At 44.2% G+C, this 27392-nt stretch overlaps 1 protein-coding gene across 20 annotated transcripts in view; it reads left to right on the top strand.

The window, feature by feature from the left end:
• LOC117241132 (proteoglycan 4) overlaps positions 1-27252 on the top strand; it is a 44833-nt gene extending 17581 nt beyond the window's left edge. For 2 of the 20 annotated variants that reach the window (XM_033507110.1, XM_033507130.1), the window contains 16 exons: positions 2330-2432; positions 4184-4243; positions 10653-10789; positions 11300-11669; positions 11783-11903; positions 12143-12263; positions 12899-12996; positions 13749-13893; positions 13963-14038; positions 14093-14349; positions 14502-14580; positions 16066-16218; positions 17442-17834; positions 19573-19842; positions 20076-20338; positions 20469-20891. In XM_033507110.1, coding sequence (XP_033363001.1) covers positions 2330-2432; positions 4184-4243; positions 10653-10789; positions 11300-11669; positions 11783-11903; positions 12143-12263; positions 12899-12996; positions 13749-13893; positions 13963-14038; positions 14093-14349; positions 14502-14580; positions 16066-16218; positions 17442-17834; positions 19573-19842; positions 20076-20338; positions 20469-20891 — 3069 coding nt within the window. Of the gene's footprint in view, positions 1-2326; positions 2433-4183; positions 4244-10652; positions 10790-11299; positions 11670-11782; positions 11904-12142; positions 12264-12898; positions 12997-13748; positions 13894-13962; positions 14039-14092; positions 14350-14501; positions 14581-16065; positions 16219-17441; positions 17835-19572; positions 19843-20075; positions 20339-20468 lie in introns of all 20 variants that reach the window. The other 18 variants (XM_033507124.1, XM_033507148.1, XM_033507126.1 and 15 more) reach the window with 17 other exon arrangements.
• The last annotated feature ends 140 nt before the right edge of the window (positions 27253-27392 follow it).

The following is a 27392-nucleotide window of genomic DNA, read 5'->3' as shown; positions in this document are numbered from 1 at the left end:
CGCGATCCACGAGCTCTCAACGATTCGAAGTCGATCGAATCCTCCGCTGGGAGACTCTCCATCGCCTACATCGTGATTAAGTTAACGGAAGTTCTTTCGCTTCGCGAAACTAGTTTCCACGAACAACGGAGGTAGCGTTGTTCGCTTCTTTTTATTCTTTCTTTTTCGTTCTTTTCTTTTTTATGGCAAATAGGAAACTTTCGCGTCTTAAATTGTACCTTTTACCGGTATTTAGCGATCAGAGCGACGTCGATTGAAAATTTCGCAGTAGGTCATCAAATTCCGCTTATCGTTGACTTTGTAAGCGATCGGACGAAATTATGGAAATGTTCGCGTGGTAGGGCGAGTGGCGAAGCGGCGTGGCGTGGCGTGGGCGCGGCGACATACGAAAAGGTTAACAGTGCCCCACATCGGCATTAATAAATGAACGTATAAGGATCGATAGACGGTCGTAAATACGGCAGTCCACCGCACTAGCCGTAGGTGCTGCTTTTCCGTTCTGCATCGACGCTATACTTTTAAATCAACCGATCCATTTTTTATCGCGCCTCTCCTCTGCTTTGCGTTCACGTACGCCACACCGCAACAAATTGTTTCGAAATGCAACGGGAGAAATGCGGTTTGTAACCGACTGCGTAAATATCGCGTCCCGAGGTCGAATACTCTTTGATAACACAACAGATGAAGAGAATACAATTTTGTAACAAGATATTATGAAATCTATATAAAAATAAAAGACAAATAGATTAGCACGACGTCGGTACCATCTCGGCCTAAATTACAATAATTATTTCGCTGCGCGATAGACATATGAGCCTAAAGCTTTTGCAAATGGATTATGGAAGCCCCATGCATCGACCTGTCTGTCTATCTATCGAAACCTTGCAGCATGTTTTAATTGGTACAATGAACGCCCAGATACACAACGTTGGAAATATTTCATGCTCCTCGATTCGCCTTCGAATCGTTAAATATCAGTTTCTTTTATTTCGGAAATGTCGAAATGCGTAACGTGGTTACTGTTATCCGGCTCTGTAGTACAATATTTGAAGATACAACAACGACGATCGTGCTCGTTGTTTTACTTGCTCCTTGTTAATGGGAAAAAGTCCGGTCGGACAGATGAGCATGGAAACGAATGAAAATATTTAGAGAACGTAGCCGGGTTGAGCATACGCGCTGGTACGCGTGTCCAGACCACGTTGTCACCTCCGCGTTCTCGGACATAGAACCGACAGTATCTGGGTTAAGTAACTAAATCAATCAACTCTGAAAAAACAGGACAACGCAATTAGCGACGCCGCTACAAATCTGTCAGGTTTATAAAATCCCGCGGAAAGAGACAGCTTACCGACCTGCCTGCTAATGCGATAAAATATATCCCCGTTCCTCTTATGCCTTTTAGAAAACGTCTTTTCTCCTCGCCTATCCACGGTCCATGAAAACGATCTGACGTTTGTCGAAATCTTCGCGCCGGTAAAGTGGCGTCGTTCCTTTTTTTCTTTTTTTTTTTTCTATAATTCTCTTCCTTTTTCCTTATCTGTCCTCTGTCTTTGTTCGTCGCAACCTTTACGAAGCCGCGTTGACGCTTTATTTTTATACCAGCGTCGTACATTCATCGAAGGGAAACCGATCGACATTCATGGAAACTCCATTTTTTACAGTAAAACAAAAAAAAAAAAAAAAGAAAGAAAGAAACGAAAGGGAAGGAAGGAAGGAGTCGTTTCTGGTCACTTCTGCGAATCAATACCCGTTGTCATCGTATTCGATTGTACGTGCATAGGTTCGAACATACTCGCCAACAGCAGATACGATTGACTTCTCGTTTCTACTTGTCGCAGGGAAATGTAAAGTCTATCCAGATATTCGAAGTTGAATCGTACACGCGATATACAACACCGAAGGGGGCCGAACTTATGCTTCGATCGTCACAGACAATCGGCAAATCGTTTTATCGATCGCCTAACCGTTCGTACTGGATTAACTCTGACACGATATGGTTAACAAGTTCGACGTAACGGATCGTCCTATTTATTCAAATTCCCGGCCTTTCTTTTCAAACGTTTGCCCTCCCCCCAATGATTTTGAGTTCGACGATTCGATCTTTACATCGTTAGGTGTTTCGAAGGTATATCGGATCGGTGAATATCATAGGTGTCGAAAGCGTCGAAGGGAAAAACGCAACAAAGTGTGCGAAACGAAGAGGAGGTGGATGTTTTATTTCACAACGACTCGCGGTGCTTAAAGGGAAAGATCCACGAAATCTACTATGCGATATTTCAGCTATCGTTTTGTAATAACTCGCCGCATCGATTCTGTATTACAGCAGCTCCATTCAGAGTATAGGAGCACGTACACATGGCACGAGTACACTGGGCCGCATCAGGAGCATACGGTCGTTCGTCGAGCTCCGCAACCACCGCCGACGTCGAGTAAGTTCACTCTATTTATTATTTAACTCTCCGTTTATATATACATACTCTGTTCACGATCTAGAAAAAGTCAGTCGTTTGATCAGTACGATCTAGTCTCTTAGCTAAATCGTCGCATAGTTTCGATATCGGTATGGTGTTTGAGTAAATAAAACAGCAGCAGAGCGCTTTAGCAAAAAAAAAAAAAAAAGAAGAAAAAATCTACGAAGCGGTTTTCACAAAGAAACTAAAACGAGCAACGAACCTGATTAAGGATGACTGGATAAATTTCCTCAGGCATCCATACCGTGCTGTTTAAAGGTTACATAATTGTCTCCATAAATTCGTTAGAATCATATCAGCAGTCGCGAGCGTGAAAAAGAAAAAAAAAAGAGAAGAAAAAAGAAGAGAAAAAAAGAGGGAAAAATAGTGACGCGTTCCGCGTTTTTATTGCAACAACGTCGCTGAATCGTCGGGTTGAATAACGTTGTTAGAGACGCGATTAACGTACCATAGCCTCGAAATTCATTCGTAGAAATATGCTGCGAACGGCATTTTAGTTTTCACGTTACGAGCGTTCTCTGTTACGCGGCGACGCTTATAGAGAAATACGCATTGAAAACGCGATCGGTGAATTAAGTGGAAAAACGTGTAATGCGAAATTTAAATAGACGCGATGACGATGTTGATAGCGATAATAATAATGATTATGATCACATTTTAGATGAAAGAAGAAATTCACGCTCGTATCACGCTCCAGATGATTCGTACTTATCGACTTCCATTTTTCTCATGATCTTTTCTTCCCCTTGTTAGTATTGTAAAAGGTGTTTAGCGATTTTATTTCTTTCTTTGATCGTGCTACTTATAGTCATCATACATCTGGTCTCATTAATACCGCACACGCTCTGTCGTCACGTTTCACCTCCCGTTTTCACACCACCACCGCCATGTCTCTCACCTTCGTGACTCGTATAATCGTACCATATATAAGTATGTATAACATTTTGTTTCACTACGTCTGTCTTATACGTCCAATTATACCACTGATTTCTCCATAACGTGTACATTCTTTGTTCAGTCTTGTCGATGTTGTGAACTCTTCACACTTTCCTTTCCTCCATCTTAATTCCTTACTTTGATTGCCGACGTTTACGTGAACGTGTGACAAAACGCTTAATTATATATACAGCTATCCTAGATTCTATATTAATACTAGCCTAAACGTCCTATACATCCTCAGAGTCGCGATTCATAAGATCGCAAAACGTCTCGAGACACGTGGCCGTCGATCACGCAGACTATATCAACCCAATCACGGCTCGTGAGCTACCGTGAAAATAATTAATTAATCACTCGGCGTAGCTATCGGTTATCGATAGCGGCCAGGAATTTACAAACGATTCACGTTTGATTTGGCAACGAGCTTGCTTGGACGTTCTCGTGAACGTGGGATCGGTTTTCGGGCCAATTTTTCTCTCTCTCTCTCTCTCTCTTTTTTTGTTATCGTTGTTGTTATTGAAAAAGAAACGCAAAGACAAGCGGTATCGAAACCGAAACGGGTCACTAGACTAGGCAGCCAAAATACGGATAACCGGAAAAGAGCGAGTTTAGCGAGAGAGAAGTAAAAAGCGAAGAACGTAAAGGGAAAGAAAAGTGAACGAAAGACAACGAGTAAAAGGGAAAAAGACAAAACGAGAAAAGAAAATGGGAACGAGAGAAAAGAGAAAAAGAAAGACGAATACGGTGCCAGCTGCGAATTTTGATTGCAGCGAAGCAACCGAGCGCGAAGCTACAATCGGCCAAGTCAACCGAGGATGAGAACAACGAAGGTAAGACGAACGATCGGAGCTACGCAAACATCTAGATTATTACGGTTTATTTCGCTCGTTTTAGCCCCTTTTTTTTAACACCTTTTGGGGGGTGGAATTTCCACTTTGGCCTTGCTCCGTTTCATTCTCAACTCCGCCCTTCTTTTCTTTTAATCATCCCATTCCCCAGGCGCGAGGAGATCCCATCCAACGTAATTAACCCTTCTGAAGTAACTTTCGCTTTCGGAAACGTCGCCAGACACCTTCTTCCGAGCTCTGTGCCGCGACACCGTCGATACTCGTCGACGTTCTATTCGCGAGTTTCACGGTCGAAGGGTTAATAGAGCATGCTTGCTTGCGGTTGACCGATGATTCCTAAGACTCGGTTCGCATTGCTATTTTGTAATCGCGGTTTTGCATCGCCTAGAACAATCATAGCGATAGCCATATAGCGTGTCGAAGAAAAGTAGAAAAGTACCGTGCGATTACAGACCACCGGTCGGTCTCGTGTTTAGAAACAATTCCGTTTTATTCGACCGTTACATACGCATTAATTTCTCGAGGGCAAAGCCGTGCTCGATATAGAATGTTTACGAAGCTTTCGAAGCGACCTTCGAGGTTCGCGAGCTCGAAAAAAAATGCACCGGATTAAAACACAAGTGCGAACCAGGTCTGAACGTTTCAATCTCCTCTCTGCGCTTGCCTCTGAGTTTTGCGACGAATCTCGCGCGAACATTCTCATCTGTCACGTCGGTGTGTGAATGCATCCATTGTGCAGGCTGTGTTTAGGTTGCATCGACTGTCCTTAGGCACGCGTTTCTTTTTCTTTGTACCCGTTAGATCTTGTATACGTAGGGCATGTTGGCATAACCGATCGAGGTACTTCTCTCGAGGAAACGCGCCAAGTGTACAGTCGCTACGATCTTGAAAAACAAAGAAACAAAGAAGATAAGAGAAAAAGGGAGGAGTGGGGGAAAGAACGTATTTCGTCGAGAAGCGTATCTCATCGAACCGAAACGAACAAAGGTGCACCCTTTTGTTTTTCTATCTTGCCCCTTGGAAGAGTCTCGTTTGGAAACGGTGCTCCTTCGAAGACGTTTCACTCTCTTTTGTTTTTGATTTCGTGCATTGTCAAATGTTTTATACGTTAACGTTTGCCAGTCGGACTGTCCGTTATCACGGACCGCTCGAAACACGTACAACCTTTACCTCTGCTCCAAGTAGATACATAGGCTAGATAGATACTGCACGATGCGCCTCCGCATTTACTTGCACGAAAGTTCGCACAGTGGTTTGCCTCGAAAATGTATCGTTGTATATACGCAGCATATACATATATTGAACTCTATACAACTTGTTACAACTTGTTCCAGAATTCTCGAACTATCAGCTTCGCGATTCGCGCTAAAAATAACCCCTCGGCCCCTCACGGTTTTCGCCAAAGAATTCTCGCCCGAGAAAGTTGAGAAAGAGACGACACGCGATTTTTCAACATCCAACGATTGCTCGATAAACATTGCGTATTGTAAAAAACTCCGAAGCAAATCAATTCCTTCTATAGACAAACGCGGGTTTCCCTGTCCATTTACATAAGATAGAGGGACGATGAATAGTATCCTTGCGGTGCTCGACTTGTCAAGACGTTTCGACGAACCGCTTATTCAACTTTACGTAAAGCGGGGAAAACGCGAAGAAAAGAGAAAACGGACTCTGTTTCTATAATTGTTTCCTTTTTCTTTCTTTTCTTTTTTTTAACATCGAGAAAGAAAGCTTCTTCCTAGTTGTATCTGTTTCTCATTTTATTTGCTGCGTCGATCGCGCCTTTCGATTTAGCGCAGTAGAAACGCATTTCAGTTTTGCATACGTCTCTGCGTTTGGGAGCCTCTTAATTGAAATCGTTAGGTCGAAGGTACCGCGCGCGTTTCCTTAGACTTTTCTGCTCGCCGCATTTCTTTTCGCCTGCACGGCAATCAAACATTTTTCGCGGCGCTTGCCTCTATACTTTTGCCGCGTTGTAGGTGGTGTACGCCCTCCCATTGGACTTCAGGCCGATTGTAGCGATTAATCGTTGCAATTAGACCGCAGCTAATTAATTTTCAATCCCGATTCGTCCCTGCGATTGGCAAAACACATACCGCTATTCGTGTACGCGTGTGTATAGATACTAGATACGCGTATATGTGCGTACGCGATTATCTCGTACGACCGAGACGCGTGATCGTCTGCGTTCGAAAACTGTCGATCGTGAAATTGCGACGATTAATCGTCCCTACGATCGGACGAGACAATCGCTCGAGACAATTAATTCCCGTGTCGTACGCGGAAAACCATCGACTAGGCTAATGCCCGTCACTGGCTAATGAGCAACGAATTTAATTATCGGCCGGGAGATGCGAGACACCGCCGATATTAGATGAATTTGCGGCAAGTTACGCCCACGCAAAACCACCGACTCGCCTAACGGGGATTAATCAACGTGTTACAGGGGCCACGATCGTAGTGGATTCGTCGACGGTCACCCTGGCGTTCTACGTTTTTTCCACTTGAAAACGTACTCGATTCCTCGATGCATCGGACCATCTCTTTCTCTTCCTCCTCCTTATCCTCCTCCTTCCCTCGCCATTCTAGTTTCTTGGCAAACGTAAAGTTATATACACGGAACAGTTGCTACGGACGACGTAAAGTCTTTTATCGCGAAAATATTCCGCAATTTTTACGGTGGAAAGAGCCCAACCGTTTCGGAAGACTAGCGGCGACCCACATTTTCGCTACGATTACCGGTTTACTACACTCTGTTCGGTCTGAAAATTATTCCCGTCTGACCTGTTTTCCACTGCCAACGTTACGACGCGACTAATCAATGCTAGTCCATTGCGTATTGCCCGCGAAATCTTCTTCGAATAGCTGTCAAGTGGCGCGATTTTGCTTGAAAATTCGATCGATTCGAGGAAGCACGCAGAAAACGCGATACGAGAAACGTGCGCGGCTCGTAACATAGTCGAACGACTATCGTGTCGGTAATCCGGTGTATATCTTTTATGACAGTGGCCTCGATGATTATTAGTTCGATTCGATCTCGTTGACGAATCACCCATCGTTATCTCTGCTTAAATACATTAAGCCAGGCAAGCACACGATTCTACGCGTATCGTACTCGTTTCGACGTACACGCTATCCAAATACATAAACACACACGGTCAATATTGTAATTCTAGTCTCTGATTAATATCGACGGCAATTCACGTCCGATGAATAGTTTCTATCGTTTCAATTAGAATCAGCGCGCAAACGTCCGGCTCGATGATTTTGTCCGATGCGCTTACATTTCGATCAGGTTCGAAGGGGAAACTTATCAAAAATGATCGATCACGCAGCAAATATCAACTGCGTAAATCAACGTTCTATCGCGTGAATACACGTTGAAATTGGCGGATAAATAGCATCAAACAAACACTCGACGAAAATAACTTTCCCCGCGTGCGAACAGCCGCTTCGGTGTAATTAATTTATTTGCAGCCCGCGCGTTGGGAATCGTCGAAACGTGACGCGACGGAAAGAAAGGAGACGAAAACGGGCAAATCTCTCGTTCCTACCTGTTATTTGCTCGCCTTCTTTTCTTCTGGAAACCGCGAACTTTTACTTTCATCGAAACTTCTCTCGGTGAATCCTTATTCAAAGGGAATGAGAGTTGTTTCATTGGCTGAAACGAGAACGTTAGCCCGTGAAGATAATTAATTCATAGCCAGTAAGTCGAGCGACGGTTGAAACTAGAAGGCGTAGGTGCTAGTGAAAGAGGAGGCGGTTTTATCTGTCTCACACCGGCTATTGATATGCACGGAAATCCTTCTGACAGTTTTCTGGCATGAACTAAAGTCTGCGACATGGGTGACCGAGAAATGCCGGCTGACAATTATATTACGCGACTGTCACAGCTCACGATGGTATTACAATTAAAGAGAAAAGCAACAAATAGGAAAACGGTTGATGGAAAATTCTCGTCCGTGACTCTTCCGTCTGCTTTTCGATTTAGCAAAGCAAACGATCTTACGTATCAGTGCCTAACGAACGAGCGTCCAGTTTTCCTCATTTTTCTCCTATTTTTATGTCATTTTCTTTCCTTTCCGCCGTCAAGTTTCGTTCTTTTTATGTTTTCGAACACAGGAAATCTTTCTTTTTTTCTTTCGGTATTAAATCAATCTCGCGTGCACCTTCGTTCGTCGATCGACTGAGTACTTGCACGTTGCACGATCTTTACGAGTGATCGGAACTTTGATCGTTTCTTTGTCCTATAGACCATTGGTATCACTGCGTTCGATCGTGTTTGCCATGCATATGGAAGTTAAGCCTAACATTATTCATAGATCTTGAAAGTAGAGCATCTGTCTGCGGAATGAAACGAAGCTGATGCATGTTTATTCTTATAAAAAACGGTACCGTGTTATCTTTCGAAGCGATCGTTCGACTTGTGTGGCGATGAAACGATAAAACCGTTTTTTCTATTATTTCCCTTGGTGCATGATCTAATAATTCGGCGGCATAAAACGAAGCATTCCCCTGCGGATGATCGAGCAGAGAGCGTCGATCTCTATTCACCTACGCAACTGGAGCACAAAGCTGACATCCTACCGATGCGATTAGCTTCGATCAAAACACACCGGAAGAATGGTCCTTATTCGATAGACCTCGCTATCATTCTCCTACTATCTGATTTAGGTATAGATCGAGCCATTTTCAACAGGATACTGATTTTTCGATTCGATTCGTTCTGCAAACTGGCTCGTTGGTAACAAATCTAGTTCGATTAACAACCGCAAACAGATCAACACTGACACCAAAGTGCACGATGATATCGTCGTATTAAAGTTTCAACGACGCTTATATAACCGAGTTAATGATCCACGCATCGTCACACGCAGAGACACGCAAACATGGACGTGCAAACACACGCGCCACGTACGTACGCACACAGATAAAACAGTCGCATTAGACGATCAGAAACGAGGAGAGACGAATGCATAGACGCTCAACGTCGCATCGATCATTCGTGTGCACGTTATTGTTGACTGTCCTAGCATCGCCTAGCGATAATGGCCGCACTGAAAGCGGAACATTCGCGACGAATCGGTTGCACGGAAATAACAGAATGCAAACGGAAACGCTTGCACGCGAAGAATCGGCCTGTCTCTCTCAAACTGTCCTCTCTTTCTGTTCTCTTTCTGTCACCTGGCTTTTCCCGAAACACTTCGAAGCTTGGAATCGCGTGACCGAAAGCCGGCACGGCACGACTTATCCTCAAAGTACCGGCGGATTACCGTATCCGGCAACTTTTCCTCGAAACGACAACTTAACTTCGTCTCGTGTTCAACTTTTAACCCCTGTGCGGCGATTTCAACGCCGTCTCTTCGGAATCCGATTTCCGTTGACCTTAATTCAACGCGCGGCGCGTCAGCGACGAAACAGCACCGATGGAAACGCGGTGCCGTGTCGCGTCGATTTCTACGAAATACGATTTCCAGTGAAATCGAAACGACGAATCGTTGAACACGGCGTGGAAATCGTGACGGGAAGGACGCGAGGTCGCGGAACGATGGCGAGATCTCTCCGCGAGAACTCGAGACCGAGGAAAACATCCAGCGGTTCACAAAAGCAAGCTTCGCGAAACTATGAGCCACTCGAGACGCTTTCTAAGCTTTTGTCGCTTATAATCGTCTTTCAGCAATGTTCCAAGCGTTCGAGCCTCGAGAGGAGAAAGTGCCTCTTGCAGTTTCTGCTCCGACAGGCGGCTAGCGAAAATATAGAGAGTTAATTACCAAGCGTGTTGGTAAGAGGGCGAACCACGGCTGCTGGATGCTTATGCGTGGACGTGTTGCTTCGAAAATGAAAAGAAACGAGAAAGAGAAGGACTACAAGTTCATTTTCTTCTTCCCTGCTTCTTACAGAGGAACGCTTTTTTTCCTTTCTACGACTCTGTGTGATCTTCTGTGTGCGGCGTACGCGCGCGTGCCTGCAGATACTGCAAGATGTAGCAGCTTCCCGCTTGTTCTGTGTGTTGTCGCCTCGAGATGTTCGCCTCTTTTTATAAGTTCGTTTCCCGTGACATCGTGCACGTTCTCGGCCGCTGTTTAATTACCTCTATTATCAGAAATCGATTTCCATCCCCAAACGAAGTCTCGAGCCACTCGAGCGTCTCTCCTGGCTGCTCGAAATTTCCTCTAACCGTGCGAAATTACTACCAGCAATAGGGAGAAAGAACGGAATCGATTTCTAAACGATCGTACGTTCGAATCGTGACGCGAACCGAAAGGTTTCTTTCCACTCGTTCGAAGGAGAAGCGGTCGAGAACGCGACTCGTGTAGTGTCCCTTTCGTGTAAACGAAAGACGATAGATACCAAATGAAAGATCTCAAGCAGCCACGTTTATTCGTTTCAGGACCCACTTTGGAACCACCATTGCCACGGCGAAAGAAATGCCCGGAGCTGGCGTACAAAACGCACGAATTCATGACGGCAGCCGATGGGGGAGGCATCGACGCCGTCGATTCGAACGTTGTAGCTGACAAAGTTCGAGTAAGTGCGAGTCGACGAGCGTGCGAACGTCCCGCGTACTTTTCAGATACGACGCAGAACGAACGATTACTCGGACACGAATGAGAGAAAGGTTGGAGACCGACAAACCTATAGCTCTCGTTATCCATGTCGTACGCGTATCGAAAATCGGGAAATCGATAAACGCGTAATCGGTTCGTTCCTATTTTTAATCGACGATAGAAAATGGGGGATGTGGGCGGAGGGATGGAAGCAACGTAAATGGAGTCGTAAAAGTTTATTCGAAGCTTTCTTCCAACGCGTAACCCGCAGGCCAATTTCCTCAAGTTCTCTGTCAACAAGTCGTCGTCATCGAGTTTCATCTCGCTCGACCTGTTTTTCGAATGCACATTGACGCGTGCGCTTCTCCCGTACGAGCGTCCCTTTCTTACGCGCGTTCCTCGTGAAAGTACGCGAGCCTCGTAGCCATGGAATAGCGTAGCCTACGAGGCTGCACATCTGAAGTTAACGATCGTGAAATCGTGATTACAGGAAGTTACAACGCAGTCAGGTTTGCCACCGAGTCAACTGAGCAAAGCGATTTCGCGGATCAGCACCGAGTATCGGCTGCAGTTCGCCTGGCCTAGAAGACCTCAACTGACGAATGGCGAGACAATGGCGCCGGAGGTGTTGGCCGCGGGACTTCCTGCAGGTACGACAGGCCCACCTAGAAAATCTCTCAGCATGGGAGCTCTTAAGCAGGGTATCGCCCCTACAGGACCTGCCCCGGTTCACAAGAAACGACCCGGTGATGTCGATCATAAGCGCGATGGTAAATGGAACATCTCGACAAATTTTTTCTCCTCCGATCCAACTTGCGTTTGCTTTCCAAGGGGTCTTGAACCATTTCAAGTAGAAAAAAGTATCGATTTATTTAGTAACGAAGACGTTTCTCCTTCTGGAATCTTTTTAACATTCGCTTGTTTCTCTTTTCCTTTTTTTTCTTTTTTTTTTCTTCTTGTCGATGTATCACAGGAATGCAAGCGTCGGAGTTGGAGCCGCTGGTCGGAGGAACCGGGGCCGACACCATCGACGGAGTGGTGCCCGAGGGCGACGAGCGCGAGGAGGATATGCCGGACTTGAAAATAGCTTTCAGGTCAGAATTCAAGATGACGTATATTAATCCGAGCTAGCTTATCGTACACGGTCCCGTATGCAGCATCGCGTAGACGAAGAGATTCGAAGGGAAGAACGAGAAAGCATCTACGACGATCCGAGGTCGATTGCGACGTGTTTCGCGCGTGTATATCACACTCATCGAGAATGAGAAAAAAGAAAAAAAAAAAAGAAGAACATACGCTAGAGTACCCTACAACCACGATTGATTCTTTTCAGGGGTAAAAAGTCAGGTAGGACCGTAAGGATATCGGATGATAAAGGGCTGAGCAAACCGCAGAAGAAACCGTTTCCTACGTCTGATGTCATCGAGCTTAGACGACTCGCTGACGAGTACAAGGTAATTCCGGGAACAAAGATGCCACTGTTCCATCCTTTCTTTCGCCGATATTTGTTCTTCGAGTTTCAATTTGGAAACGATATTCCCCCTTTACACCTTTCTTAGTGTCTTTCGTTTCTCGAGTGTTCCCTAGGCAGGCTTTCGCCATCCATAGAACCATTAGTGTACGTGTGTCTTTGTAAATATCCTAAGTGTTACAAATACAGAGCCAAAGGATGAACGTTGTCGATTTACGAGTGCATTCAAACTTGCATGTGTTCGTCTTATCATTTTTTTTCAACGATTTCTGAACGTTTGATTCACAACACGACTCAATATCGATCGGCCATCATCGCCAACGATCACGACAAATCTCTACGATCTTCTGTCAAACTCATATACTCATCGTACACATGCATGCACATATTCCTCAGACGTCAAAACCGATCGAAATCAACGAAAATCGTTTGCACACGAAACGTAGTACGATCTGTGTCTTCCATAGCATGTTCTCTATACACGCGCGCGCGTGTGTGTGTTTGTGTGTGCGTGTGCGTATGTGCGCTCACGCGCGCCATAGTGCCGCTGCAAACGCGTTATAGCTTAGCGCCTAGGAAGTAAAAAGCAACAGAATGATTGATTCTGATTTATATTAGCATCGCGACTGGGGTTGCGGTCTGGCAGCAGAGGACGAGGCTTCGCTGTGGAAACGAGTCTCCAGTAACCACGCTCTCAACGCGCTGTCCCTTGCCAGGCCAGTACACTACTCCACTCTCAAACATTCAAGTTTTCCATGTTACTTGACAATCAATGTCAATGGTAAACGGTATCCGTTTCGCAACGCGATGAACAGAAATATAAAGGTAGAAGAACATCGATAGCAAACGTTAAACAAATTAGACGTAAACGAAAGCTGATTGTACGAATGGAAGGAAATGAAATTTGCCGATGAATTGACGGATAAAAAATCGTTAGAAGTAGTTGCACTCTTGCGATATCAGACGGATTGTTGGTTATTTTCGAATATGGCTATCCATCGAGCTACGAGCACGATCGATCGATCGACAATTTTTCAAATTTACATATTATCCATTCTCGTTGGTACGTATAATTCTCTAGTACTGTGAACGTAGCAGTATCGGCGTATGCATAGGGAGCATCGGCGTTTGACTTGGCACGATTGGATTCTACTGGCGTCCGACTTATCAGGAATGCGACATCGGTGATTAATTTGACGATGAGTTCTAGCATTTATCGTGAATATTCGCTAACCAATTATCGTCAGAGACAGAGACACCTCCATTCATGTACACGCTCTACTCGAGCCAGAGAAAGAGGAGAAAAGAAAAGAAAAGAAGAGAGTCAAGCGTAGTTGTACAGGGACGAATTGTTCGAATCTTCGTACGGGTTTTGTCGTAGCTGCCTTTTATTTCTTCCACGCGATTGTGCCTCGTGCCGAATTGTCAGTGGAAGAAAAAACCCGGTGACAAGTGGTTGCATATTTAGGTCAGTGACGAAGGAAGAGAAAGAAAAGGAGAACACGAGGAAGGTCGCCCCCGTTGCCGCCACGATGACCATGCCCCCTGCTGGCCGACCATCATCGGTACAAGCCAGACCCGTTCACGGAATTTTGCATGACGATTTTAAAGTGGTACGTACTTGTCCACTGACGATTCATTAATCCCAACGATATCGATAAAATTGATGTATCGGCCGACAGGACCCGGAAAGAGCCATTGCTCGCGCAAGGAAAGATTTCTTGATCCGCCATCACTTGGATCGTACAACTGGCGTGGGTAAGTACATCGAAGTAATTTCAAACGGTGCAACAACGAATTTTATGAAAATAGAAAAAACCTGTTCTCCTTTCCTGTCAGGTGACGGTGCACTACTTCCCTCTCCAACGAGAGAGAAGTTGGAGCCCGTGATACCACGACGTCGAGAGGAAACGAAAGAGCACCGCGAGGAGATTCAGCCTAAGACCAAGTCCAGTCCTAAGAACAGTCCAAGAACCGGTCGTTCTCAGAGTCTTGGTCCTACCGTGACCGAACGTCGTTCACCTAAACGTCAACCACCGCGTGCACCGTCCGTCACTAAAGACGCCAAGGTATTTCTTTAGGAAAAAGCCTCGATGACAACTAGCTACGTTCTCGTCAAAGAGACTTAGTCGATATTTAAGACTCGATCACGTGTAAACTGGAAATAATTCCAAGATTAATTCGATGATACAACATTATCGATCGAGTGCCTTTTGTTTAGGAGAAAGAAAAGGAGCCGAAGGACAAGGAGAAAGAGCAAAGGGAAAAGGGCAGTGAGCCTGAAAGGCACCCACGACCGAGTAAGTAGCACGAACAGGCATCGATACGTCCTTTGTCATCTCTTTGTATCGGTACAGTCGATCGATTTAGTATTCAAGAGATCGTAACCCAAATCGATTGGCGCTCGTAATCAATTACGAGTTCCGTGTTTTGCATTTTCGCATATACCATTGAATTTGATTGATTGATTTGGATAGAAGTCTTTATACACATTATTTATATACATATTATGCGAGTTTGGTCTGCTGTTTGCTCTTGTGGGTCCCAAAAGCCAAACCGTTCGTCATACCTGACCGTATTTACCCTGTTCGAATCGTGTTGCAAGAGACATCCACCGCTTCTAAGAGTATCGCTGTACGTGCTTGTATCTTTCTTTGTTCGTACGGGCCGTAACTTCATTGAAAAGTGTCGATCGTAGAAAGATTCGTCGCAGGCCGATCTGCAACGCGCATCTTCTTTGTCAAATGAATTCTTTAAGCGGTGTGTGTCGGACGCGTTAACTGCCAAGTGGTCGTTAATGTTTTAGGCAAATGCATGATACTCCTGTTTAATCGTTTCTATCTTTTTGTCTTTGCCTATGAGTCCAAATCTCTAGTAATCAGTAGCCCTATTGATTGTCCGTGCAGAAAGTTTTGCAACATGTTGTTTACCCCTTTCTTTCCTGAACAACCTCCGTAAACCGCGAATTAGCCCAACCAACTCGTTTAACCGTTCTTACAATTAGCTATAGCAGAATGTTCAATGTCAAACATATATAGTATCGGACAATGGAATCGATCGAGTAAATTAAAGCTATCTGGATAAGTGTGTCCCTTTTTGAACGCCGAGCATTAGCAAAAAAGAAAAAAGAAAATACCGTCATCTTTTATGAAAATAACACATCAACGCGCTTGATCCAAGCATCATCGATAGATAATCCTTGTCACGTTGTTTCACGTATCAATAATATTGTTTCATATATCTGCACCTAGCACCATGACTTTTCATCCTACGTGACGCCTCTCGTTCACTCGTAATCATCACCAGTCACATCTCTTCGATCTACCATCGTCCTTCATCATCGTCACGGTCGTGTAGTCAGCCAAATAGTCATCGTCATTTCGACTCATCCATTGAACCATCTAACGCCGAGGCGGTGAGCAACAAGCATTCGTACGTCGGTCGTAGTCGCGTCGCTGCAACTTCAGCTCATCTGAACTCATTGAAATCATTGGTCTCAAGATAAACGAAAAACCGTACTATCCATTATTTGATATATCCTATCACTGTATGCTATCGATCGAAATCACTGGATGCATCGAGGTAGAGATAAATCTTTGATAAAACAAACATCCCTTGCGCCCGTTCATTCAGCCCTCTACCTCCAACCCCCGTTTCTGTCCTCTGTCAATCTATTCAGTCATTAATCAGGCTAAAAGTTGCTCGCGCGAAATCGATCGCGATCAGATCGACGATCGTCCGAGCATCGTGATCGGATTGATCAGGAGTGGTAGCGGGTGTTTCAGTCACGGGCCCTGGCCGTGTGCGTTGGAGCATACGGGAACCGTCGACGGTTTCCTCGGCGGGTTCGTCGATCAGCGTGCCGCCATTACCGCCACCACCCTCGGGCCCAGGGCCTACTCCGTTCTACAGGAGGTCCCCGCAGGTCCATCGGAAATGTACGTTCTCTGTACCATGTACCTGCTGCCCGCTAGCCCGTCTTTCACGTATTTTAGATATCTCTACAACCCTTCATCCTGCACCAGTTACCACCCGATCACCGTTATACCCTGTAACCCTCCTGCCTTTAACCCTTGAACAGTTTAGATGCTCACATAGGATAGAAGAGAACGTTAAACATAGAAATTACTATTACGATACAGTGCAGTGTCTGTTTATCTAGTTTGGTTAGTCTATCGTGTCTTTTTTCTTTTCTTTCGATTAAACTGTTAAAGGGTTGAACCGTGTATGAAATCGCGTTGGTCCCAACGACGATAGATACTCGATAAGAAATTCGTTGAGAAACGTTAGGATTAAAGTCGATTTTCGAATTATTATTGCTGGCAATAATTGGGAAGTTCTGTGTGGTTCGACACGCGGTTGAATATTATCCCGTTTAAATGATTCTCTAATCGCGAATACCGCCGCAATATCAAGCTTATCCGTTTTTTATCTTTCTCTCTCTCTCTCTCTTTATCTCTCTATCTCTTTCTCTCTCTTTCGCTGTTCCAACTGTTCAAGATTCATCTATGCTCGAATATTCTTTGACTCGAAATAATTTTCGAAAAAATAACGTCGAGACCGACTATATACTTTACGTACGTGTGCGTATCGCAATGAAATTCCGCGGTCGCAACTTAGTCGTCTACCGTGACGCGACACGTCTTTTGCGTAAACCGTGACTACTTGGAAACGGAAATACGAGGAGACCTCGATATTCGAGTGTGGACGTAATTCTGAGCGGGCTCGATAACACCGGGAGACCCTTCAGCCCTCGACAACCTCTCCAATAAGAATGAATCTCAACGAAACGGTGCAGCCTTGCTTAAAATGTTTAATCGGAACGAACTTTTAATATACGAGCCACGTGGACTACGGAACGCGGATTAAACATTCAAGTGGATCGCTGAGAAACTTTGCATCGTAAAAGGATCGAATTTAACGAAATACATCGTTGCAAAGTCCGAAAGACGTGGAACGTTTTTACAGCAACGCGTTCTCCAAATATTCCATCCAATCTAATCCGAGGTAGCGTGTTCGAGGTGCTTCGCTCTACACGCGGATGTTACATTTTAAGCATGGTGATGCATCAGCGAATACTGTCTTACGCTCTCTACTAATTTCCCTTAATGAGGACGATGGGCTTTATTCATCATTGTACTTTGTGTACCGTATGTTCTAGCCTTCCTCGCAACCACCGCTCCCCCCTATCGCCCTCTTCATCACGCGAAACCCTCGACCACTACCACAAGTACCACCACAATTACCACTACTACCACAACCACCACTACCACAACTACCACTACCACAAACACGACAAGTACAAGCGTAAAACCCCCGGTAAAGCATTCGGTTCATACGAGTGTCCATCACCCACCTACGTCGAGCGCTGCTGCTGCGGCCAGGCCGGACCGTGTTAAAGATATAAGCCGGTCCCACCAAGGTCCGAACGAGGCAAAAACGGGCCGCGACCAGACAGCTGCGGCTGCGGCCGCAGCCGCCGTCGCCGATCCATCCAAATCATCCTCCGATAGTCGATACGCGTCAAACCAAGCCGCTACTGCCGTCCAACCTAGTAAGTAGCATGCTCTCTGCCAAAAAAAAAAAAAAGGCCTGTGTTCTTCTCCGTTGCCTACATAATTTTGTTCGCTCGAACACAACTAAACAACGCTTTCCGTGTCTTCGTTGCTGTCATTATCGTTGTCGTTGTCGTTGTTACCATTACCGTTATCGCTGTTGTTGTCTTTGTGCTGTTCTTATATATAACTACATCTTTTCTCTGTCTTTCTCTCCTCCACCGGTTATCCGTACGCTTTTCCGATCTTTCTTTATTCTCGACTTCCTATTCTCGTCTTCGTATATAATCGCTACTCGAATCCCTACTTTTCCTCTGTTATCTCATCTCGTCTGTCCGTCTTTCTTTTCACGTTTCTCTTATTTTTTTTATGCGCTCTTTACCGTTCCACCGGTACAACAACCGGGGAATATCCTTCGCACAACTTATACTTCCGGCGCGAAATAGAGCGGCCGATTCTCTGTGCGTTCCTCCTTTCTCGTCACGCTTTCATCGTACAGATTACATACCGCGCGTTTTCACCCGGCACACGCGCCTCTCGGCAACCGTGTTTTTAAAAATCCACTCCGCTGCTGCATCTCTCTATCGCTCTGTCCGCGTCTTCCCGCGGTAAATCAAGGGATTCGAGGTAGCTTCGTATCCAACTGTGGTTTGTTCTTTCCACCACGCTGAATCCGTCTCGCAGACGTGCCTTTGTGCGTAGTCGGAGCTGTCGACCGTTTGTTAGATCAGCTTTTCGCACCAACACCTGCACCGAACCACGATTCGAGTCGTCACACTCCGCAGACACTCGAGCAAAAGGAACGAGAGGGAAAAAAAACATGTACGGGAGTTAAGAAGAACGAATCAGGTGGCAGTTAAACGTAAGTGTGCTTCCAACACCGACGAACGATCATTCCGGCCAGAAAACACGAAAACGTTCTTTTTCACGCATAGAGAGACAGACACAGGCGCAACGTGATTCTGCTTGGCTCGTGATATGCGTATCAAGCAACGCGCGACTCTTTCGTTCTTTCCTTCTTGTACTCTCTTTTTTCCTTTTCTTTTTTCTGCCTTTCTTTCTCTGGTCGTGTATAACTCACAGGGTGCCGCGTTTCGTCAGATCAAGGGCCTACGAGAGGAAGCAGAGAAAAGAGGGAAGCAGATTATCCGCGATGTTTCACCACCGGTCGGTCGACGTGCAATCGAGTAAATGTTTCTGCGGTAGAGAAAGAACAATAGCCTGTATGTTAGAGCCCTTTGTCAACCTGTTGCGTGGCCGTGCAACATAGCCGCACATTTACACACATACTATGCCGACACACTAAATCTATGTATTTACTTATCTATCTATGATCTATGTATTTGTGTATACATGTATCTTCCTGCATTCTGAGTACGCTAGTGTACTTTTTATTCGGATGCTCTGTGCCCATTGTGTAGACCTCTCGTCTAGCCACGAGTTACAACCGATTTACGATATCAGCGCTCGATGACTCGACCAACGCTATTTTGTTGCCTTCCTTTTCGCCGATGCCACTGATATAAATCCTTCGACGAAGGACGAGATAAGAGTCCTCTCCTTTTAGCGTCACACGTGGTATTCGACGTTCCGATCTTCGTTAGAGATTCGAGTAGAGAAAAAAAGGAAACCTCGTAACAATTCGAAGCATCGAGTGCAGTTCCGCCCGAACTCGGGCAACGAAACGGATCGACGAGCATATATCAAATCGTTAAAAGCGTGGATAAAACGTTTCAGTGACGGCAGAACCGCAAGTGAACGGGGACGTGACCGGAGGAGATTCGAGCGTCGCGTCGACACCGCCGTCACAGACGCAGTCGCAGCCGCCCGTTTCGGCCACCACCGCAAGCCCGTGGATCGACGACGAGCCGGTAGTGAAAAGCCCGCCAGAACCGACAAGGGTAAAGTCTCCGGAGCAGATGATCATGCGCTCCCCGGAACCGGTCAACTGGACGGTGCCATTGGACACCGGCAAAACATTCACTGTCACTCAAAACGTCAGAGAAGGTAGCTAATATTTACATATTTTTTTGGAGCGTTTTCGTTCTTCTAATAGAATAGAAAAATTGAGAAAGTATTCCGATAGACATCGATGAAGCCAGTTTGGAATCGTTTTGTCAACGACTCTAAACGATGGAACTCGATATATCGAAACGTGTACGTGATGTCTCGGACAGGCTGGGTTACGGAAGAGACAAACGACCGGTTCTCATGATCTCTTTAATCCGTTTATTTTTAAGAACCTTTGACGCGTCCGCATAGCGAAGCGAAGAGCTGGGCACCTTCGTCGGTTCCGTCGGCCCCGCAATCTGCACCACCTGAATTGGCGGCACAGCACAAATCGCAGCATTCTCAGCATTCCGGATATAAGTCACCAGAAAGCGAAAGCGTTTCTATCGGTAGCTTTAGCGGCTTGAACGGGCACAAGGACATGGATTCCGAAAGGGATAGTCCATTGCCTTCGAACGTTCAGGCTGGCGGCACCACCGCACTCGATGAAAATGTAAGGATCTCTGTTTTTAATCGAAACATTGTCGATGATATCGCAAGAAAAGTGAGAGTTTGTTTATCTCTATCTCGATCCGAAACTGAAGGAATTTCTAGAGAAAATAAGAATCGTATGCTCGTTGTAGGAAACAGACGGTACCGAGGAAGAACCCAAGGAACAACAGAGACCGGAGCCATCGATAAAACCTGTGTCTGGGACGAGTTTAAGATGCCTAGAGGATCCGAGTTTCGAATACGATAGAAAGAAAGAAGCTGGTCAACCTGCGACGACAACAACCATGACGACACCGTTATCGTCTACGGTTCCTCAGCAAGGTTACCGTATCCTAGAAGCTGAATCGCCTCAGGGTGGTACCACCGAGGGCGGTGGTGGCGGTGGAGGTAGCATGGGTGGGTTAGGAAGTAGTAGCGGCGGTGGTTATCACGTACTGGAAGCACCAACGGTGGTTCCAGGCTCCGCACAACGTTCTGCAGCGAGCGAGGTGCTGGAAAAGGCGCGAAATCGCTTCGATAAATTCTGGGGGAAGGGCAGCAGCTCGGAAAATTAGAGCGTTCGAAGGAAGCTGATAAATAAACGTAGTAGTTAACGTCCTCGAAAGCGGGGGAGCAAGCAGAAACGAAGGAAAACGAAGGTAGAGAATGAAAACGAAGAGTAAGAGATGAAATAATTCGACGAGGTTCCTGTGAAAGCTCCTTTCGTGGTTCGTCTGCTCGTTCCTGTTGTTTTTCAGCGGGAAGGAGATATTTCGTAGGTTCCTTTCCGTCTTACTCATCACGTGTTGAACGTTCTTCGTTCGTCCTGAAAAGCCTCGAGAGATCTAGATGCTTTCTTTATGTTCGACGTCTCCGGAACGAGAAGAAGAGTCATGATGATTAGAGAGGATTTTTTTTAGGAGAGAAACAGGCTTAGAGGCGAGTACTTGAATGCGATCGATAAAGTACCTCGAAGGAGAAACGTCTCGTAGCGAAGAAGAATTGACGAACACCTGCTCCGTAAGACGATCGAGAACGAAGACGGTGCGTGCAGGCAACGCGTCAGTCTCGTTGAAACTCGAGGAATAGTTGGGAGACACGCGTTCGATGAATATACATGTACACATCTACACGATACACGCGCGTACACGGGCAAAGATTTGTTAAGTTACAGCGATCATAGTCATTCAAGCAAAAATCGATCTTGACTTTGAGACGATCGAAGAATCGAAAGGACGAATTTCCAATCTACACACAGATCACGCGGATACTCGGTTACCCATAGATACACCAAAATGTCACACGATACTACACGAAAGGACACATAGAAAGACACGCAGTTAGACGAACACACGCGAGTCAGTAAGTTTCTAGGATATTTCAAGTGATCTCGAGAGATCTGCCGTAGTTAAGCCCGAATTCTTTTTCCATTGATGAAGAGAACAAAAGAACGAAGAATAAAAGTGAAAATAAGATAATATCGTGGCGAATCGAATCGCGAGGAAATAAAATACGGCTTGTCGCTATAAATAAGAAAGGAAGGATATAATAGCCTTCGGCCGCTTCGTGCGTTTTATATAAGTCTATATACAGAAAACAATTACGTACGTATACACGAATATGAATGTATACAGTTAATGGGTATCGCACTCGCGGATCATACGATCACGGTACCGACAAAATTCCTCGGATCTTTCCCGTCGATCGTTCGACCTCTCATCTCCTCAATCACTGGCTCTATATGTATTTAGAAAGAAAGATTTTTAGCAAGAAAATTAATCGTCCGATAGATCCGTTGAATTATCGATGGCACCGTGGAAAGGTTAGTTTCTTTTAAACACGAAATCATTTTCTTCGAGCGTTTGCCGATCCAGGAAATGGAAACTCGTTCCATTTCCGCGTGGAATTCTCGATCGTTCTAAAAGAAATTTACAGAATCAAGAATTACTGCTGCACAATGTTAACATTCCTCGACTTTGCAAGTTCATACAAATTTATAAAAATTATCCGTTCTGTTCTTGTTTCTGTCATGTTTTTAGTTGAAGGAAGATCATTAGCCTCTCTCTCTCTCTCTCTCTTTCTCTTTCTATATACATATATACGCTAATGTTGCCCGACAAAATTTCTTGAAGGACGATCGAGCATCGTACGACGAAGAACTTCCCGGAAGCCTGACAAATAGAAACTACCACCAGCAAGCGAAACGAATTACTGTAGTGAGGCGTAGTGTTTTTTTCACACATGACAGGAATTCTCGAGGTTCACGATTTAGATATCGAAGGAACAACCGAGGACAACAAAGAAAGACGAGTAGGAGAATTCGTACTTGCGAATTAGTCGAAATCGTCGGGAACCGACGAGAATCGAGGTGAAACGAAGGGCCAATTCCTTCGGATCTCGCGCAAAAATCACGCTTTCACGCGTCGCTTCGATTTACGATTTGAAACTTGGTGCTAGTCGAAAATGCATCGAAATTACGGAGCTACGAAATCGTTACGGAACAAGTTGTTAAACCGAAGGAGAAACGGGACGAAGGAAGAAGCGGTGAACGCTATTCTCCCGTTGCACGCTGCATTCCGTCTGATTTCTTATATGACAAATTCATTCGTACGTTTCTCTTTCGAGCTAGTCGAAGACGAAGAAGGAAAGAGGAGAAAAATTTGACAAGCTCGGGGCTCGATAACGAGGGTCGTGCTCCTGTCTTGGGGGAAGAAAGCGAGCAGGCGCAAGAAACAACAAATACGAGCAACAATATAATTCGAGAAAGTAACAGTTGACGGTGAAACCGAGCGGATAACACCGAAACAAGAACTGTCAGGATAAGGCATATTTCGTGATTACGGGGAGAGATAGGAGCCCCTTGTTCTCACTTCGAGGACGATGGAAGGAGAGGAAAGAGAAATGCGGAGAAGAAAGAAAAAAATACGAAAGGAATCGAACGATGGAGCTTTTTCTCTCTTTCACGCGCATTTGGTACACCGGTACACCACACTCCATCCAGATCCACGTCCAAGAGTCAACCAACCGTAGTGAAGCAGTATAATGATAATGATTAATATGATAAACGATACTCTAATAATAAAGAAAAACTACTAAGGCAAAAAAAATGAACAAAAAAATGAAAAAAAAAGACGTATGGTAAAAAGTTTACTGAATGAACGACTGACGAGGGATTCGACGAAAGCGTAAAAAAGATCATGATAACGACGAAAGATCGTGGCTAACATTTTTGGGAATGGTTGACCCAACGATAACCAATCGATGATGATCGTTTTAGTTCTTTTCCTTTTCCGTTTGTGTTTGTTTCGGCGAAATTATTCGTAGCTTTCTACGAAACGAAAGGAAGAAAATGATCCAAGTAATTCTATAAAAAATCAATTTAACGTCTTCGAAAGTTTCTCATTTGACAGATCATTCGTGTTCGAAATTGTTTACTTTCACGACATTTTTTAACGATCCGATCTAATCCCATGGTTTTTCGCACAGAGAATATCACAGTGATCATGATTATTCACGGTAGCAAAAATATTGAAATTCATCGTTGATTAAGCTGTCGTTCCAAACAGTATGAGACCTATCGGTACGATATTACCGGAAACACGGTTTTCTTCTTTCTTTTCTACGAGAGTTACGATCCCGTCTACCCCTTTTTTCCCTCGATTAATCCCTTTCCTTTCCTTCGGTTACGTTTAAAAACTAGTAACCTTTACGTCTGCTTACACCGATCTGTCTGATTCACGACAGAGACGAACACGGTTGGATGGAATGCGTGTAAAATGATACAGGAAATACGCGGCTTTGATCAGAGATTTATTATTTATTCTTGAAACCTTCGATGCAGTGGCGGATTATTAAACAAATTCTATAATCTATATTCCGGGTCGAATTTCTTATCTTCTAAATCGTAAGGACGATTGTTCCATTATTTTTTCAAATATCCATGTTCGATGTACGTGTGACTTTTAGTATTAAATCCGTCTCAGCTTCGACGTTCGATTTAGCGACTCTTGTGCACAATACGGTGAACGGTAGCAGATTTCGTTTAGCGAACTTGTGTCAAGTGTCGGAAGCTGTTTTAAACGCGCTCGCCATTTCGGTGAACACGATCTATTGTGATAAGCGCTCAATTATTCCATTCCGCGCGCAATAGCCTTGAAACTGGAGTTACTATTTAATTAGAACGAGCAGAAACTGAAATAACGCTGTTACGACAGTTCGTCGAATATTTCTAAGAGATTCACTCGGAACAGTGGCGTTGTACAAACTATTATTATTACTGCGCTGTTACTACGATGATTATTCTAATTGCGTAATTGCGATGATTGTGATAATGTATATTTACTTGTTGCCACTTGTTAGAAGTGTGCGTTAGAAGGTTTTTGAAAGCGCCACCGATTCGACGAATTTCATGTTGTTTCCATTTCTTTTTCGTTTTTGTTGCTAAATCGAAAAGCTAAGAAGAAGGGAGCGCAAGAGGAGAAAGAGAAAGGCATTGAACAGTTTGGTGTAAGCGCATAAAAACGGAGACGGAAACGTTGATCGACAAGGCTCGTAGCCGCTTTAAACGTGTCGAAGAAGCACCTCGCAGAAGCTTACACTGCCCATCCGAATTTAGAAGCTGATTTGTCCTGTGATTTCCAGAACGTCACCCACCATCTTGTAGGGCTATTATATATATAAACTGCTATATTTTGCTGGAAGCAAAAGTCGCGAGACACGCGTGCGGCATGGCACGGAGGAAACGCAATTTCATAAACCAAACCTATCAGACCTATCAACTGGCCGCCGTATATTCGAAAATTGTTCCTGTTTCCGAACACCGTGGAGAAATCAAGCATTTCAAACCTTTATACATTTGTTTTTATCGTGTACGTCGATGGATAATCAATGGACATCGAGCTTGAACCGTTTGTAAGATTTTTCGCAAGACTACAACAACGCCCTTCTGTTAGGCGAAATTCACTATATGTATAAAACCTTCTTTCGTTTCTATATGATTACGCGTGTCTAAACATAAAGGAATTATGTCTAGGAAGAGGCTTGGAAATTCGAGGATCGAATGTTTACGATAATCTTTTCTTTCTAGTCGATCGAACGATTTGTTGTTTCGCGTAAACGTTTTCTCCTTCTAAACTGTCGAACCAACGTTTCGCTTCTCGTCGTTCCAAGCCTTTCTTCTCGCGTACACGCGTGGACAGATTTCAGATTCTATCACTGTCGAAAACAAGTTGCAAAACCATCGACGAACGGGCCTTAAGAGAAACGGCAAATCCCGTGAACGTGCTGGCCACGTTCTGGACACGCGCATATTTTCTGTGTCCAACGATTCAAGATCGAAGAGAAAAGCCGATAGTACGCGGAGTAAAAGTACAGTTTCCTAATACGTTAGGAGACAGATCTTTACGATGCAACCAAAATTGGCTAGGTAGAAACTCTGATGATAGATACTACTATCGTGAAAATCATTTTCTTTCAAAACAAGTAGGAAGAAATTACAAAATAATATAATACGTGAGTGATTACCGTTTGGGGTTTCGCCTGTATTCTCGCCTCAGTTTTTATGCCTACTTATACATACTTAGATAGGTTGTACGAAACACATATAAAATATGTCTATATACATTATATAGTATATTATTAAAAAACAATGCGGGTGGAAAGAAGATGACGTTAGAACAACGATGGTATTTAAACGAAAAAGGCTGAGGGGATAAAGCAAAGCAAAGAGGCTGTTTTGTCAGAATAAGAGAATCATGTGTAACTGATCAACTATTATCGCAGAAATAAGGACGACGAGTATGCTTTACAACGAATAGAATGAATGATTATCCGGTACTGATTGGGTCGATTCTTAATTTTCTTAAAACGTTAATAATCTCGAATCAGGAACCGTACGATTTCTTCTGGTACTCTTCTTTATTTTTCTTTTTTTCTTTTTAGGAAGAACATAAATCATTGATCGGTTTATTTGTAACAAAGGAATGCGACACGACAAGATTTCTCGTATTTTACAAAACAGATGGACAGACAGTAGTAAGGGAAATCGAACGAGTACTGCAAAGTTGAACGATCGTGATCGACGATACCAGAAAAGTATGCGGATGACGTGTTTCTTCGTTTATATTTTGTCATACGAAAATCTATGTACGCGTTTCTTCGATCAAGTACATAATCACTCGTTATGTCGATGAAATATCGGATCTGAATCGTTTGCTATAATGTAACATCTGGTTATTTCATCGAGACGTTATTTCATGACGTTGCAAGATATTTCAAGATAAAAATTTTAAGAAATTTCAAATCATACGCGAAATTTTTAACTTCGACTTACTGCCAAGTCATGATATCTAGATATACAAACACAATTTCCTGTCGCGTTACCGCAAACGATTCGATCGCTATACATCCGATCCCGATTCCGAAATTTAGGCAACGATATTCCAATATCTCCTATTTCAATATCTCACGTAATTTAATAAATAACAAAAACGCGATAACGAGCGGCTGGAAATTTCAGGAGACCGACTTCTTCTTTCGCGATCACTGACCGTCTTCTTTTTTTCTCATATTCCCTTCCCACGCTCAATGTGCACATTCCGGGACCGACGATGATCTATGTAAAAATTTGTTGTTTGCGAACGAAAGCAAAAGAGAGGAAATGAGAATGATTACTTAACGTGGGTTGTTACAAAAGAACAACTATCACGGCGAGCGTAAATGTTAAGCATTACGTAACACTACGGTACTTTTGCGCATCCCCTTCTCGTCCAAAATTGCGTTTTTACTCTCCGATTGCATCGTAGAGAAGGATCATTTATTACAATAATTGCAGATTATTATGGCTATATATATATTATATATATATATATAAATATATATATTATATATTAGAAATTGAAATACTCGTAATAAAGAACACGCCGACGCTTCCTCTGACCCTGGACTCTTTTAATTGTGTTTCGGAAAATTAATTTCCTTTTTTTTTTAATACACTGCCGTTTACCACACCACCAACCTTCGATACCAATTTCCTTAAAAAACATAATTACTGAGGAATATGAAATAATACGCGCGAG

This window comes from Bombus vosnesenskii, unplaced genomic scaffold (assembly GCF_011952255.1).
Source record: "Bombus vosnesenskii isolate JDL3184/JDL3185 unplaced genomic scaffold, Bvos_JDL3184-5_v1.1 scf7180000013264, whole genome shotgun sequence".
Taxonomy (NCBI): Eukaryota; Metazoa; Arthropoda; class Insecta; order Hymenoptera; family Apidae; genus Bombus; species Bombus vosnesenskii.
This window is presented reverse-complemented; position numbering and strand designations above follow the sequence as displayed.